Raw genomic sequence first — 17528 nt, forward strand, 5'->3', positions numbered from 1 at the left:
TTTATTTCTGACCTGTCTGGTGTGTTCCTTTGCCTTCATGATGCTCTTTGTTCACTAATGTTCTCTAACAAACCTCTGAGGACTTCACAGAACAGCTGTATTTATACTGCAATTAAATTATACACAGATGGACTCTTTACTAATTAGGTGACTTCTGAAGGCAATTGGTTCCACTAGATTGTAGTTAGGGGTATCAGAGTAAAGGGGCTGAATACAAATGCATGCCAAGATGGGCACCAGGTCATGTGACCACTGTGACAGCCAATCACAGGGATCATGTGATTGGTAAGCCCATTTTGCTGAAGACCCAGTTAAGGAGCATCTGGGAGGGGATAAAGGGTTAAAGCCCCATAGGGGCACCATGGCTAAAACTTGGAAAATAAAAACAAACACTCACCTGCCCAGTAGCTGTGAAGGCAGATGATGCATCTCCACTGTATTCTGGATATGGATTTGGGAAACTTCTGCTGTCCATGGTATGCTAATGAAGTCTAAGAAAAATATTAATGTACCTATTGATAAAAGAATAATCTTTTACAGAATAAGTCATTCCAACTGCATATGTAATACCAGAGTTTAATGATCAAGTTCTATTTCCTAACTTAACTGGACTCATGATATATAACTGTCATGTCAGTTAATACATTGTAAGGAATTACACAAGCTTTATTGCAGACTTTTGACCCAGTTTTTCCTTAGAATTGATTAAAACCATTGGATTAAGAAAGCCTGCTTGCTCTGAATGAGCCCTTTGTCTGGACATATAAATGAATAAACATGTACTAATTTTGGACAAACACAGTCACCACAACATACACAGCATTCACATTTGTGTGTTCAGAGCTTTAGAGTGATTCTAAAGGTAAAATTATTAATTTTTAAAATAACAAACACGTTTTGATAAAGTTGACAGATGAAACATGTAAGTGCGGACTGCATGACAACCGGAAGCGACGTCAGGACCCACACTGGACATGACATGGTGGTAGTCACAACACGAAGACCAGGTGAGATGCCAATCCCTTGATGGAAGACCGGAGGTTGGCTGATGAGACATTTGGTATTTATGTTGAGCGCTTTATTTAGTCTGCCTGTGAGTAGGTTTGTAAACTTGCTGAAATAAATATATTTATTTTATGGGATTACACTATTTAGAGCATTCTTCTTTTAGTCACTCTGAGTTAACTAGTGAAAGCAGGAGATGGAATGAGTCTGGCAAATGTGGAGCTGCTGAATTGATTAAAACAAGTGCATTGGCTGATCATAATTTGGAGAGGCAAATCTTTCTGGTGAGTGAGACGGAGTGACTGGATGTGGGTACAGTGGCACTGTAGAGCAGGTTTCTTTTATCACTGGCGTAGTGCTCTCTGGACTTTGTGACTGGAAGGACTATCACTATATGAACACTTATATTTGATGTATTTGTAATTTATTGATTGATTTATCCCAGCGCTGCGTCATATTCAACTATTCATGAATGTGGATGTTATAGTTCCTTGTGCTGTGCAATGATTTTGCACAGAACAGCCCAGATCCTGTTCTTCTCGTGTCTCCCTCTGGCACTCCTGGACCCTCCCCAGTGTCCCCAGAGCAAGCTGCTCACTATTGGGGCACTCGTGTGCTCGCTCCTGAGCTGACACTGTGGGGTTTATTTACTAAAGCTGGAGAGTCCAAAATCAGACTCCCTTCTGCATAGAAACCAATCAGCTTCCAGGTTTTATTGCCAAAGCTTCATTGAACAAGCTGAGGTTAGAAGCTGATTGGTTTCTAGGCAGAAGGGAGTCTGATTTTGGACTCTCCAGCTTTAGTAAATAAACCCGTGTGTGTCCATTGGCATGGCCATCCTTGGAATCTCTGTGCAGTTCTTAGTTCTGTGTGGGTCCCTGATGGGTGGATGAACACAGCAGATATGATGCTATGAAGGTCACATGTTTCAATGACATCAATGAAAAGTGAGATTGTGACTGGGGGCTCGTTTACACTGATTTTGATTCATGGAATAAAGCATCAAATGACTGATTGAATGATCATATTGATACATGCGTGGTTACCTTTAAAAATGCTCATTAATTGATCTGAATTGTGAAGTGATTAACATGTGGCTGATTGTTTCAAGTCAAAATCTACAATTTATCAGACTATCGCCTACTCTGCTCACTTTTAGACGATCTCTGAAAACCTATCTCTTCAGGGAAGCCTATCCTGCTCTCAGCTAATAATGGAATCTTCTACTCCTCCTACCAGCCCATCCCCCACAGTTACTACACTACCTTTTGTACCACTAGCCCCTCCCTCTTAGATTGTAAGTTCCAAGGAGCTGGGCCCTTCTATCCCTCTTGTATTGAACTGTATTGTCTCCCATTATATTATAAAGCGCTGAGCAAACTGTTGGGGCTATATAAATCCTGTATAATAATAATAATGGACAGCTCAATAAGTTTAGCTATAGATGTGCATCTATATCTAATGCTCCTGTAAAGATTGATCTGCATTTGGATTGCTTTTTAGAGATGATTGACAGACGGTGAGATGATGTGATCCTCATCATCTGTTTTAACCCCATTTTTGCCAACAAACCCAACAACCTTGTGCATCGCTCACAGATGCAAAGCGTTTGCAGGGCTTCCCCACTCACGTGAATTGGTCAGATTTGGCATGTGGGCTGGTGCAGCGTGGCGCAGTGGCAGTAAACACTCTAAGTCTGGTTGCAAATGACAAAACTTGTATTGAAGAATGGCCCAAATGTACAAACAGCCCAGCGAGAAGGTGCCAAACTGGGGGAACACCCACACTTCTGTGCAACCTGTAGCGTAGAGCAGGTTCAGGTGCAAAGACCGTGTCTATCTCCGAGGGTGGCCTGAGCCCAAAGGGGAGGGTTCTGATGCAAGATGGTGTGTTCCTACTCGTCCGCAACCTCTCCCTGTCGCTAATCACTTTCCCTGACAGGGGAGCGCTCTGTTTCTATCCTAGCCACTCGCAAATGCGCGCCAAAGCCTGGGGGCAGACACTTAAAATGGATCTGCTGACCCAAGGTGGCCACCAGTCACCTGAATGCAGCGCAGCCAACCAGAACGCTGTCTCAGGAAAACAAGGAACTAAAGAAAAATGGTTTTCTTTTTGATTTTCCCTTCAGCTGCAGTACCACTCCACCTACAGTGGAGAAAACAGACTGCACCTGCCAACAGGCAGGCTCGCTACCTGCTGATGGTGACATGTTGGGCGCGCAGTGAAGCATTATAACTGCAACAAGTAAACACCCAGAACGCTGACATTTGCATCTTAAGGCCACATTCACACTAGTGCGATACGTTATGGTGGACGGTCACGCAATAACATTCACTTGAATGATAAAATAAAAGAATATTCTCCTGCGCCAAAATGTAGATGTAAATGATTAGATGATTAAAGCAGCCTGTATTAGTAGTGCCACAGCCACAGCACCAAAAACAACAACTCAATATAAAACCAATTAATACGGCGCTAAATGAGTAAAATTTAGATAAAACATAAAGTATAAACCATGTAATAGCTGACATATATATAAGGAATGGCTGACATATATATAAAGAGTGAAGTAGACAGCTATACGGATAACATGCATGAAGGTGAGCACACACGTGAATAATGTCCTTAATGAATAAACATAAGGTGAATGGTGTCCTTAATGGGTCACACAGACTTCATGCAGGTGTGAGCCACACTGTGCCAATCCTCTAAGGCTGGGGTGCCCCCTCACCTTCCTGCTCAGGCCCCCAGGGACCAAAGAGCTTGTAATGCTGTTTGTAATGATCCTGCTGGTCAGTGGATCCTGCTGGTAATAGTGGTGTCACTCACTCCTCCTGGTAGGTCTTAGTGTGGAATAGTGACCTCAGCACTGCCCGTGGTGTCTCTCCGATAAAGGCTCTCCAGTACGATCACCAGTGAGGCAAGAGAGACTTACATAGTGTAAAACCTTTTATTATAGTAAAAAACAACCAAGAGCCTACTTACACGGGTCTAATAGTAAGCAGGCCTTTACACCTCTCCAAGGGTGTACTGTATTCAGGACTTGGAGCACCAAAATGGCGTCCACGCCGGATATGACGTCAAACCGTCGATCGTAGGAAGCTCCTCCCTCTGGCGTATCTACGCGTTACGTCACTCAAACACGTGACTTCATCAGGATATCATATCCTGATGAAGTCACGTGTTTGAGTGACGTAACGCGTAGATACGCCAGGGGGAGGAGCTTCCTACGATCGACGGTTTGACGTCATATCCGGCGTGGACGCCATTTTGGTGCTCCAAGTCCTGAATACAGTACACCCTTGGAGAGGTGTAAAGGCCTGCTTACTATTAGACCCGTGTAAGTAGGCTCTTGGTTGTTTTTTACTATAATAAAAGGTTTTACACTATGTAAGTCTCTCTTGCCTCACTGGTGATCGTACTGGAGAGCCTTTATCGGAGAGACACCACGGGCAGTGCTGAGGTCACTATTCCACACTAAGACCTACCAGGAGGAGTGAGTGACACCACTATTACCAGCAGGATCCACTGACCAGCAGGATCATTACAAACAGCATTACAAGCTCTTTGGTCCCTGGGGGCCTGAGCAGGAAGGTGAGGGGGCACCCCAGCCTTAGAGGATTGGCACAGTGTGGCTCACACCTGCATGAAGTCTGTGTGACCCATTAAGGACACCATTCACCTTATGTTTATTCATTAAGGACATTATTCACGTGTGTGCTCACCTTCATGCATGTTATCCGTATAGCTGTCTAATTCACTTGAATGAGCTGCTCTACGCACCAGAGTAGTCCATGTACTTTTTTTTGTAATGAGCCTAGTGCATTTTGTGATGTGCAGTTTTTGTACATTTTGCCGCACAACAAAACTAACTGCTATCCAAGTTTGGAGTGCTATTAAGAAATAATGGCTCCGCAAGCGTGATGCGTGTTTTTCCGCACAGTTCCGGAATGTAGGCAGAAAGGCGCATTTCTTAGAGTTCCTGGAATAAAGCGTTACTAAACCCAGGACCCTGCATTCACCATATCTGGTTTCCCACAGTACACACAACATGGAAGTGCAATTATTTTAGTAAATATAATCTGCTAAATACCTTTTCTCATCAGCAGTTAAAGCAGTCTTGTGACTTCTATCAGTGTCCAGCAGAGCACTAGTTAACCTCCCTAGCGGTCTGATTATGTCCATATTTCTGTGCTCAAAGTGGTACATTGTTTTGCATGGAAATATGTATTTTTTTTATTGTAGGCCTGTAATTTTTAGGAATAACTCACTGAAATCTGTCCGAACAAGAGTCTAGTAAACATCCCCAGTATGTTACAATATGAAACACGAAATCATAAATTATAATTTAATAAATAATCATAAAATATAATAATAATAAATTTAATTCAATAATATAATCAAACCAAAAACACTGAAATTTGAAATATAGCTCCAAGTTCGCACATCACTGAGCAAAGTTGCAAAATCGTTTTCAGTGTCTGATGCGAATTTCCCCACGAATCATTATCACTCAATTCTGCAAGTGGTTCTGATTTACTATCGCTGTTCTCTAGCTGGCCTAAAACCGATTTTGACCTAAAGGGACGCTTTTTGGACGCCATGGACATTTCTCAGTTTCCAGGCAGAAAGAACAGTAGAAATGTAGGCAGGGCGCAGGACAAAGCAGTAGGGACAAAATGTATGTGAAATGGTTTGGTACAGTATTGTTATACTATGAGATTTTAGTGTATTTAGTGAATGTCACTTTTTGTCATTTTCAATTTCACGCCGTTCTGTCCCCGTACGTCCCGACGCTCGCAGGGGACGGAACCCAGAAGACAAATGCCGGCATCCACCGGAGGACATTACAGGGGACACTGCAGGAGGGACATCACGGGAGCGCAGGACAAGGTAAGTAATTGAGGGATCCCGGAGCAGCGCCGCATGGTATTCTCAAGTGTAGCTCGGGGTTACCGCTTGTGGTACTGAAACTTTACCCGAGCTACACTCGGGAATACCACCAGGGGGGTTAAAGCTTGTAGGAGGAGTTTTCATTCTGCTCTAGACAGTGCTGATTTGTCCTGTGTTGATCACATGCACTCTCCCAAGAAAAAAAAAAAACCTCTACAGCAATACACACCAAACTGAGTATGTGCAGAGTGACTCCACACCATATGTTTTATTAGGAGATAGGAGGGGGACACTGGAAGAAAGGGAGGATTAGAGAAGTCAGGATCAAACAGCGTTTTTACACAATGCAGAGGATTAACCCCTTAGGTTCTACAGTGAGTATAACAAGCATGCTTTACTGCGTACACAGACTGATTTTACTGTTGTGGGTTTAGTAATACTTTATGAGTCAATGCAGCCTGAACCCTGGTTCACACTGATGCGGTGCAGAATTCGGAGCGTTTTCAATGCGAATTCCACACTGCATCAGAATTGCACCTCATTCATCCAAACCACTGCGGGTGTGTATGTTAACAACACCCCAAAAGCAGTGTCGCAAAACGCGGTGCAATATGCAGAATCACATCACATGAGTGTGAATACTTATGCGATCCAATTCTAGTGTGGACCAAAAAAAGGGTCTTGCACAGGGGGCAGTAAAAAACGCAGTTCCACTGCTCATTTTTAACAACCCCAAACCTATTGATACATAAGAGACCACCTTAAAAGGTGTCAAGCAGGTAGTTGTGAAGAGATGATGGAGAGAAACCATTAAGGTCAGGTTCACACCTATGTAGTTTGATCCATTTCTGCAGAGCAGTTTGCATTTTTGCACATGCGGTTTTGATACGTTTTTTTTTTCTTGTTGCTAAGCAGATTAAAATGCAAAACGCACTACATGCTTTTCTGCAGCATCTCCATTGAAGTCCATGGAACCAAAAACGCAACGTTTTGCGTTTAAAAAAAAAAGTCCCTTACACCTCGGTCACATCAAGACCGACTTTGAAATCGTGCAACTTACAGTGAAGTCGCATGATTTCAAAGTTGGGGAACCCTGCTGATTTCAAGTACGATTTGCAAGACATCTGACAGACATCTATGCAAATCGCACCAAGAGTACAGCATGTACTACTTTAGAAGTCGGTACTGCAAAGATTTGACCGCTGTAATTGTGGACAATAGGGTGCAACTTGGCATGCGATTTGCAAGTTGCATGGCATGTAAATCGCACCCGATGTGACCAGGGTCTTACCCTTTCCAAAACACGCACTGGGTGAAAACACAGAGATGTGAATGTGTCCCATAGGAAACCATGTTAAACACAATGTAGTGCGTTTCTGCAAAACGCTTAGGTGTGAACCTAGCCTAAGGAACGATACAGGGAGAGGGAAACACTGAGAAGGAATGCAATCTCCAACAGGCAGCCTTCTATGGAGGAGATGAACACCCACCACACAGTGACCGCTCAGGGTACACGAGGAGCACCGCCCACATCGCACTACAACTCACATAATGACCATACAGCCGGAAATACACAGCGAGCATACCTTCACCTGAGCGCCCTCTGACACCCGCCCACAGCCTCACACTGCACGCTGATTGGCCTCCCGCCGCCCCACGCTGTATGCTGATTGGGCCTCTCGCAGCCCGACCCCAAACACTAAAGGCGAAGCTTAGCAGCGTGTGAGCAAGGATGGAATATGAGTTACTCGCTAGAGCGCCACCTAGTGGGCAAAAGAAGTTTTGTCCACACAGGAAACAACCGTTTTCATGGCTGCACATGACGTCTCCTGAGTAGCAGCTGCAGAAACTGTCATCCCCCATAATAAATCAGGACTCAGGGCATAAATACATGTCATGTACTAGGACGCAGTTATCTGCACTAAAATGCATGTACATTGCCTTGCGTCTTTGTTAAGTTTTACCACGCATTGACTAAATAGCAAGTATTATTTATTATTATACAGGATTTATATAGCACCAACAGTGTGCTCAGCGCTTTACAATATAACGGGAGACAATACAGTTCAATAAAAGAATGATAAGAGGGCCCTGATCCTTGGAGCTTACAATCTATGATACTAGTAAACACATAACCAGGGGTGGACTGACAACTCATGGGGCCCCCGGGCAATAGGGGATCATGGGGCCCCTGTGTCCTTGCCCAAACTCAAAAAAGCCTATGAAAAAGGTACCAGGGGCATCTCATGGGGCCCCCTACTGACCCCGGGCCCTCGGGCAGTACCCAAGTTTCCAAATGGTCAGTCTGCCCCTGCACATAACACATAAAAAACAATTGTTACTTACGTTTTCTGTTCACACTCCAACGCTGTGATGACCCGCATTGCCCTGTGCTGTGTTAAAATGCAACGTAGGTTATCGCAGTGTTGTAGTGTGAACAGGACACATAGGAAACAATTGTTTTTCATGTCTCTATATGATGACTTACATTTTACAAGTGCGCTAAAATGAAGAGTCAATTCACGTTAACACGCAACTAAAATGTATGGATATGTATGTGAATTTTTTATGACTTTTAGCACAGTCAGTGTGAATTCACCCTTAACCACTTCCTGTCCGGACACTTTTACCCCCTTCCTGTCCAGGCCAATTTTCAGCTTTCGGCGCTCTCACATTGTGAATGACAATTACTCAGGCATACAACACTGTATCTAAATGAAATTATTATCATTTTTTTCAAACAAATAGAGCTTTAATTTTGTGGTATTTAATCATCACTGGGGTTTTTATTTTTTGCTAGAAAAAAGAAAAAAGACTGAAAATTTTGAAAAAAAACATGTTTTTCTTAGTATTTGATACTAAATTTTGCAAATAAATATACTTTCTTCATAAATTTAGGCCAAAATCCATTGTGCTACATTTTGTTGGTAGACATAACCCAAATCAGTGTGTATTATTTAGTCTTTGTGAAAGTTATAGAGTCCACAGACCACGGTATATACAGTCAGGTCCATAAATATTGGGACATCGACACAATTCTAACATTTTTGGCTCTATACACCACCACAAAGGATTTGAAATGAAACAAACAAGATGTGCTTTAACTGCAGACTGTCAGCTTTAATTTGAGGGTATTTACATCCAAATCAGGTGAACGGTGTAGGAATTACAACAGTTTGCATATGTGCCTTCCACTTGTTAAGGGACCAAAAGTAATGGGACAGAATAATAATCATAAATCAAACTTTCACTTTTTAATACTTGGTTGCAAATCCTTTGCAGTCAATTACAGCCTGAAGTCTGGAACGCATAGACATCACCAGACGCTGGGTTTCATCCCTGGTGATGCTCTGCCAGGCCTCTACTGCAACTGTCTTCAGTTCCTGCTTGTTCTTGGGGCATTTTCCCTTCAGTTTTGTCTTCAGCAAGTGAAATGCATGCTCAATCGGATTCAGGTCATGTGATTGACTTGGCCATTGCATAACATTCCACTTCTTTCCCTTAAAAAACTCTTTGGTTGCTTTTGCAGTATGCTTTGGGTCATTGTCCATCTGCACTGTGAAGCGACGTCCAATGAGTTCTGAAGCATTTGGCTGAATATGAGCAGATAATATTGTCCGAAACACTTCAGAATTCATCCTGCTGCTTTTGTTAGCAGTCACATCATCAATAAATACAAGAGAACCAGTTCCATTGGCAGCCATACATGCCCACGCCATGACACTACCACCACCATGCTTCACTGATGAGGTGGTATGCTTAGGATCATGAGCAGTTCCTTTCCTTCTCCATACTCTTCTCTTCCCATCACTCTGGTACAAGTTGATCTTGGTCTCATCTGTCCATAGGATGTTGTTCCAGAACTGTGAAGGCTTTTTTACATGTCGTTTGGCAAACTCTAATCTGGCCTTCCTGTTTTTGAGGCTCACCAATGGTTTACATCTTGTGGTGAACCCTCTGTATTCACTCTGGTGAAGTCTTCTCTTGATTGTTGACTTTGACACACATACACCTACCTCCTGGAGAGTGTTCTTGATCTGACCAACTGTTGTGAAGGGTGTTTTCTTCACCAGGGAAAGAATTCTTCGGTCATCCACCACAGTTGTTTTCCGTGGTCTTCCGGGTCTTTCGGTGTTGCTGAGCTCACCGATGCGTTCCTTCTTTTTAAGAATGTTCCAAACAGTTGTTTTGGCCACGCCTAATGTTTTTGCTATCTCTCTGATGGGTTTGTTTTGTTTTTTCAGCCTAATGATGGCTCGCTTCACTGATAGTGACAGCTCTTTGGATCTCATCTTGAGAGTTGACAGCAACAGATTCCAAATGCAAATAGCACACTTGAAATGAACTCTGGACCTTTTATCTGCTCATTGTAATTGGGATAATGAGGGAATAACACACACCTGGCCATGGAACAGCTGAGAAGCCAATTGTCCCATTACTTTTGGTCCCATAAGAAGTGGGAGGCACATATGCAAACTGTTGTAATTCCTACACCGTTCACCTGATTTGGATGTAAATACCCTCAAATTAAAGCTGACAGTCTGCAGTTAAAGCACATCTTGTTTGTTTCATTTCAAATCCATTGTGGTGGTGCATAGAGCCAAAAATGTTAGATTTGTGTCGATGTCCCAATATTTATGGACCTGACTGTATATTTGATATATTTGAAAATGTATCAATCCTGATGCACGGACTACCTATATAATTTCTTGGGGCCCTAAAATGCCAGGACAGTACAAATACCCCCCAAACGACCCCTTTTTGGAAAGTAGACAGTCTGAGGTATTTAATGAGAGGCATGGGGAGTTTTTTGAAGTTGTCATTTTTTGCCAATTTTTTAAGGAAATGATGAAAGTAAAAAAAATTCTTTTTTTTTTTCCCACAAAGTTGTCATTTAACAAGTTCTTTCTCTCACACGGCATAGGCATACTTGCAATTACACCCCAAAACACATTCTGCTACTCATCCTGAGTATGGCGATACCACATGTGTAAAACTTTTTCACAGCCTAACCACATAGAAGGGCCCCACATCCAATAAGCACCCTTAGGCGTTCTAGGGGCAAAAATTACACATCTAATTTCTTGACTGTCTATCACAGTTTTGGAGGTCCTGGAGCACCAGGACAATTGAATTACCCACAAAATGACCCCATTTTCGAAAGAAAACACCTCAAGGTATGTTTTAAGAGGCATGGGGAGTCCTCTGAAGACTTCATTTTTTGCCACACGTTTTTGGAAAATGTGAAAATAAAATGAAAATGTATTTTTTTTTACGCAAAGTTGTCAATCTATGAGATATTTCTATTACACAGCATAGGCATACTTAAAATTATACCTCAAAACGCATTCTTTAACTCCTGCTGAATATGGCGATACCAAATGTGTGAGACTTTTTCACAGTCTGGCCACATAGAGGGGTTCCACATCCAATAAGCACCTGTTAGCGTTCTAAGGGCAAAAATTACACATCTAATTTCTTGACTACCTATTGCCGTTTTGGAGGTCCTGGAGCATCAGGGCAATGGAATTATCCACAAAATGACCCCATTTTGGAAAGCAAACACCCCAAGGTATGTTTTAAGAGGCATGCAGAGTCTTCTGAAGACTTCATTTTTTGCCACAAGTTTTTGGAAAATGCGAAAAGAAAATGAAAATGTATTTTTTTCTACACAAAGTTGTCAATCTATGAGATATTTCTAATACACTGCATAGGCATACTTAAAATTACACCCCAAAACACATTCTCTAACTCTTCCTGAATATGGTGATACCAAATGTGTGAGACTTTTTCACAGTCTGGCCACATAGATGGGTTCCACATCCAATAAGCACCTGTTAGCGTTCTAAGGGCAAAGATCGCACATCTAATTTCTTAACTACCTATTGCTGTTTTGGAGGTCCTGGAGCATCAGGACAATGGAATTATCCATAAAAAGACCCCATTTTGGAAAGCAAACACCCCAAGGTATGTTTTAAGTTCTCCGTCACTCTCATCTGTCATACTCAGAATTTGAAATGCCTCCTCGCTTGTATATGATCTTTTGGCCATATTTTTGACACTGATCAGGACCCACTGGTATGGCAGTGATCAGGATGGTGTTGCAGTGAGGGACAGATATCTGGCTGCAGTTGGTTCACACTAGTCACTGTTGGGCAAAAATCAGAGATACAGTGAGGTGGCTGGCAATGTTTTGTGAGTGTGTGTAAACTCTGTGCAAAGGCTGAAAATTACTCAGTTAGCTGTACTGGATCTCTCTCCTCACAGACGATGGCAGTGAACAGGATCCACTGGTGTGGCAGAGATCAGGGACACTTTATGAACAGGCACACTGTAAGGTGATCAGGGACACTGATTGGGCCACTGTATGGTGATCAGGGACACTGCTGGGCCACTGCGGTGATCAGGGACACTGCTGGGCCACTTGTGTGGCGATCAGGGACACTGTGGCAATCAGGGACACTGCTGGACCACTTGTGCGGCGACCATGGACACTGCTGGGCCACTGCGATGATCAGGACACTGCTGGGCCACTTGTGTGGCGATCAGAAACACTGCTGGGCAACTGCGGTGATCAGGGACACTGCGGTGATCAGGGGCACTGCTGGACCACTTGTCCGGCGATCAGGGACACTGCTGGCCACTTGTGTGGTGATCAGGGACACTGCTGGGCCACTTGTGTGGTGATCTGGGCTACTGCGGCAATCAGGGACACTGCGGTGATCAGGGACACTGCTGGACCACTTGTGCAGCAATCGGGGACACTGCGGTGATCAGGGACACTGCGGTGATCAGGGACATTGCTGGACCACTTCTGCGGCGATCAGGGACACTGCTGGGCCACTGCGATGATCAGGACACTGCTGGGCCACTTGTGTGGCAATCAGAAACACTGCTGGACTACTGCGGTGATCAGGGACACTTCAGTGATCAGGGGCACAGCTGGACCACTTATCCGGCGATCAGGGACACTGCTGGGCCACTTGTGTGGTGATCAGGAACACTGGTGGGCCAACGTGGGGATCAGGGACACTGCTGGGCCAATTGTGTGGTGATCAGGAACACTGCTGGGCCAATGCGGTGATCAGGGACACTGCTGGGCCACTTGTGTGGTGATCAGGAACACTGATGGGCCAATGCGGTGATCAGGGACACTGCTGGGCCACTTGTGTGGTGGTCAGGGACACTGCTGGGCCACTTGTGTGGCAATCAGAAACACTGCTGGACTACTGCGGTGATCAGGGACACTTCAGTGATCAGGGGCACTGCTGGGCCACTGCGGCAATCAGGGCCACTGCGGCGATCAGGGACACTGCTGGACCACTTGTGCGGCAATCAGGGACACTGCGGTGATCAGGGACACTGCTGGGCCACTGTGGTGATCAGGGACACTGCTGGACCACTTGTGCGGCAATCGGGGACAATGCTGGGTTACTTGTGCGGCAATCAGGGACACTGCTGGGCCACTTGTGTGGCGATCAGGGACACTGCTGGGCCACTGCGGCAATCAGGGACACTGCGGCAATCAGGGACACTGCTGGACCACTTGTGCGGCAATCAGGGACACTGTGGCGATCAGGAACACTGCTGGACCACTTGTGCGGCAATCAGGGACACTGCGGTGATCAGGGACACTGCTGGGACACTGCGGCGATCAGGGACACTGCTGGACCACTTGTGCGGCAATCAGGGACACTGCGGTGATAAGGGACACTGCTGGGCCACTGCGGCAATCAGGGACACTTCTGGGCCACTTGTGTGGCAATCAGGGACACTGCTTGGCCACTGCGGCGATACTGCTGGGCCACTTGTGTGACGATCAGGGACACTGCTTGGCCACTGCGGCGATCAGGGATACTGTGGCGATCAGGAACACTGCTGGGCCACTATGTGGTGATCAGGGACACTGACAATCAGGGACACTGCTGGGCCACTTGTTGGGCGATCAGGGCCACTTGTGGGCGATCAGGGCCACTTGTGGGCGATCAGGGCCACTTGTGGGCGATCAGGACCACTTGTGGGCGATCAGGGCCACTTGGGGCAATCAGGGCCACTTGGGGCAATCAGGGCCACTTGTGGGGGCGATCAGGGACACTTGTGGGGGCGATCAGGGACACTTGTGGGGGCGATCAGGGCCACTTGTTGGGGCAATCAGGGCCACTTATTGGGGTGATCAGGGACACGTGGGGCAATCAGGGCCACTTTAGGGGCGATCAGGGCCACTTTAAGGGCGATCAGGTGTCACTGAGGTGGAGGGCAGTTAGCTACAACCCTCTTCTTCGCTGTTTCTCCTCTCACGGACAACTCCGTGAGAGGAGAAGGAGGCGGAAGCCGCACCATGCGGCTTTTGTTTACACTTAAGCTGTGTCCTTTTTGGACACAGCTGATCACATGGTATGGGACCGATTTCATCCACCCATACCATGTCACGTAATCCACCGTGTCCGTCGGACTCGGCGATCATCGTGCTCGCGGGTGCGCGCTCTAGGAGCCGCGCACGAGCCTCAGATACAAGGTGCCGTTTAGAGACGGCAACCCGCTCCTGTAGGTGTCCCGTCCTGCCGTTTATAAACAGCGGCCGGACGGGAAGTGGTTAAGACAGAGTTACACTCCGGTCACATCAAACCCTACTTCAAAATCGTGCGACTTACAGTGAAGTCACACGATTTCAAAGTCGGATGACATTCCGATTTCAGGTGCAATTTGCAAGACATCTGATACAGATGTCTATGCAAATCTCACCAAAAGTAGTGCATGTACTACTTTAGAAAATGGTGCGGCTCCAACCAAGTCGGAATCGCACTGATATGACCGCTTTAATTGCGGACAATAGGCTGTGATTTGGCATGCGATTTGCAAGTCACATGGCATGCACATCGCATGCCAATTCGCATCCAGTGTGATCAGGGTCTTAGGGCTCATTTACGCCAGATGAAGTTGGGTGCATTTTTAAATGTTGCAAAAACCAAGTACAAACCCATATGCAAGAAAAATGAATGTATTCCAATGAGCCTAGTTCACACCATTGCAGTACTTGCATGTGCAGTCAAAAAAGATACAGCATGCAGCATTTTTCCACACCACAACACACCAGAAATTAAAATGAATACACGCAAATTCACCACAAACATGTATCAGAGCAAAAAAATGCACCAAAAGCATGCATAAATGAAACAGAGAAAAAAAAATTAAAATATTATTCCAAAAATGCATTACAAATCCAGTGAAATCATGTATGGAGAAAAGCACAGTGAATGCAGAAATCGTGGTGTAAATGAGCCCTTAAAAATAGTCTTTTAATGTGGTCCTGAATGCAAAAAGTGAAGATTTGCTATTTTATATACAGTAGAACACCTAGAAGTGTTAATTCTTCCCAAATGGTTCTCTGAAAAATGTACTTTGAGACCAGGTTCACACTGATGCGTTGCGGGAAACGCTGCAAATTCTGTGCGTTTCAGGTTCACGCTGATGCGGTGCAGGAAAAGCTACAATCCTGTACGTTTCAGGTTCACGCTGACGCTGTGTGGGAAATGCTGCAAATCCTGTGCGTTTCAAGTTCACACTGACGCGGTGCGGGAAACGCTGCAAATCCTGTGCGTTTCAGGTTCACGCTGATGCAGTGCAGGAAATGCTGCAAATCCTGTGCATTTCAGGTTCACGCTGACGCTGTGTGGGAAATGCTGCAAATCCTGTGCGTTTTAGGTTCACGCTGATGCGGTGGGGGAAACGCTGCAAAATCCTGTGCGTTTCAGGTTCATGCTGAAGCGGTGCAGGAAATGCTGCGAGTCCTGTGCGTTTCAGGTTCACACTTATGCGGTGTGAGAAACACTGCGAATCCTGTGCGTTTCCCGCACCGCATTGTAGTGACATGGCATTCATGCAATCTGGGGTGTGTGTCAATGTTAAATTAATGACACCCAAAACAGATTGCAAAATTCGATGCAATTGCCAGAAATCGCTTTCGCATGGGTGAGAACACCCAAGTGATGCGTTTCAGGTGCAGGTAAAAAAAAAAGGGTCCTGCACCTTTTTGGTGTGGATGCGTTGCAATTTGAGCCATACAAAATGTGGTGCGATTCCTGTGTGAATTACATGCAGTGGCCAGCATTAGTGTGAGCCTAGTCTGAATGTCTTGAATAAGAGGAGGGAGCCCTGCAGTCGCAGATGTCTGGCGGCAGATAGGTGTTTAGGTTGAGTTTGGTTCAGGATTGCAGCAATGTCATGGGGAGCTAAGAGTGTGAGGGGGTGTCCTAGGACTAGGTCTGCCTTCTTGTCCAGAAGAAGGTGGGCTGCGAAAACAGCCCTCAGACAGGAGGGGCCACCCCGTGCAACTGGGTCCAGTCTGCAGGAGTAATAGCCCAGAGGCCGAAGGTGGCCCCCATGGCGTTGTGCCAAGACTCCCGCTGCGTGACCCTGCCATTCAGCCACGAAGAGTTTATCATAATCTGGTAGGCCTAGTGCAGGCGCAGTGGAGATGGCCTTCTTCAAGCAGCGAAAGTCAATCACAGCCAAACTGTTTTGTGGATTTGGGCTATATGCCGGAAAAACGGCATCGGGTGTATTTCTAGGTCTGGGAGGGTTGTGACCAGAGAGGATGCCGGGGATGGGGTGAAGGCCACGTACATGACGGGGGCATCGGGCATGGAGGGAGCTGGTGAGGCTGTGCCAGCATCATACCTGGAGATCGGCGGAAACGTCTGGCGGCGGAGTGTCGGTGGTGGGATATCCGATGCCCACTTGTGGGCCCCTGTGGTTCCAGCCTCCGGTGCATCCTGTGGGTCCTGCGTTGTTGCTGCGAATTCCCCTGAGGCCCTTCTATTTGTCTCATCAATGACCTTCCATTCCTGATTCCAACTCTTGGGGAAGTCTCTAGATTTCAATGCCTGTACCACAGGCATCAGGGATGTGTGGGTGCCGGAGGTGGCCGGGAGCCAGGGACAGTGAGCACCGGGCAAACGGGGGCAGTGGGCATGGGGTGTGTGTGTGCATGGACAGGTGGGTTCAAAGGAGCCAAGAGCAAGTACCTGTCCTTTGCTGACCAACGGACAGCCAGACGGGTGAGTAGTCCCGCTGGGCAATCCCGGACCATGCAGGTAAGGAACTATTAAGCATAAGTTCACTTACCGCTTCTCGGAGGTGATCAATCTCCGGTTCCGATCCTACCCCTCGGTCCCCCTCGTCCACTCTCAGTCGGCTGGTCCGGTGTTCAGAAATCGGGGCCCCACGTTGGGCGGCAAACTGTTTTGGATTCGGTCACCTACAGACCATCTACTGTGATCTACCAGTGAGCCTAATTGAAGTAGAAATTCGTGCACGTGGAAGCAAGACACTGACACTGTTTGCAGTTTGTCAGCTTCCCAATTTCTACTTTATTGAGGAACTGATCGTAACATATATAGGTCCTATGACGTATGTGAAGCATATGTTGTGATTGGGTAAAAGTTTCCTATATATTCTTCCATCCGCATTGGTGTCTTCCAATCATCTTTGAAGATGTCACACATTCCCTTTTATGGGGTTGTTTACATTAAAAGATGCATTCTTTCCTAATGAGTCACCTCAGGCGAGGCTCCTGATGGAGGCACCATCTTGATTATCGATGTCCTGTTAATCTATATCTGATTGTTTAC

The 17528-nt window shown here is 45.8% G+C and overlaps 1 protein-coding gene across 3 annotated transcripts in view; it reads right to left on the bottom strand.

Moving 5' to 3' along the window:
• Nucleotides 1-17248, bottom strand: part of LANCL1 (LanC like glutathione S-transferase 1) — a 49348-nt gene extending 32100 nt beyond the window's left edge. The window contains exons 1-2 of one of the 3 annotated variants that reach the window (XM_089672209.1): nucleotides 17023-17248; nucleotides 398-491 (exon numbers count right to left, since the gene is read on the bottom strand). In XM_089672209.1, coding sequence (XP_089528335.1) covers nucleotides 398-475 — 78 coding nt within the window. In that variant the 5' untranslated portion in view covers nucleotides 476-491; nucleotides 17023-17248. Of the gene's footprint in view, nucleotides 1-397; nucleotides 492-7388; nucleotides 7412-7484; nucleotides 7616-17022 lie in introns of those variants that run through there. The other 2 variants (XM_089672210.1, XM_089672212.1) reach the window with 2 other exon arrangements.
• Nucleotides 17249-17528: the final 280 nt, after the last annotated feature.

This window comes from Staurois parvus, unplaced genomic scaffold (assembly GCF_062004578.1).
Source record: "Staurois parvus isolate SC_StPar_1 unplaced genomic scaffold, SC_StPar_1.0 ptg000011l, whole genome shotgun sequence".
NCBI lineage: Eukaryota > Metazoa > Chordata > Amphibia > Anura > Ranidae > Staurois > Staurois parvus.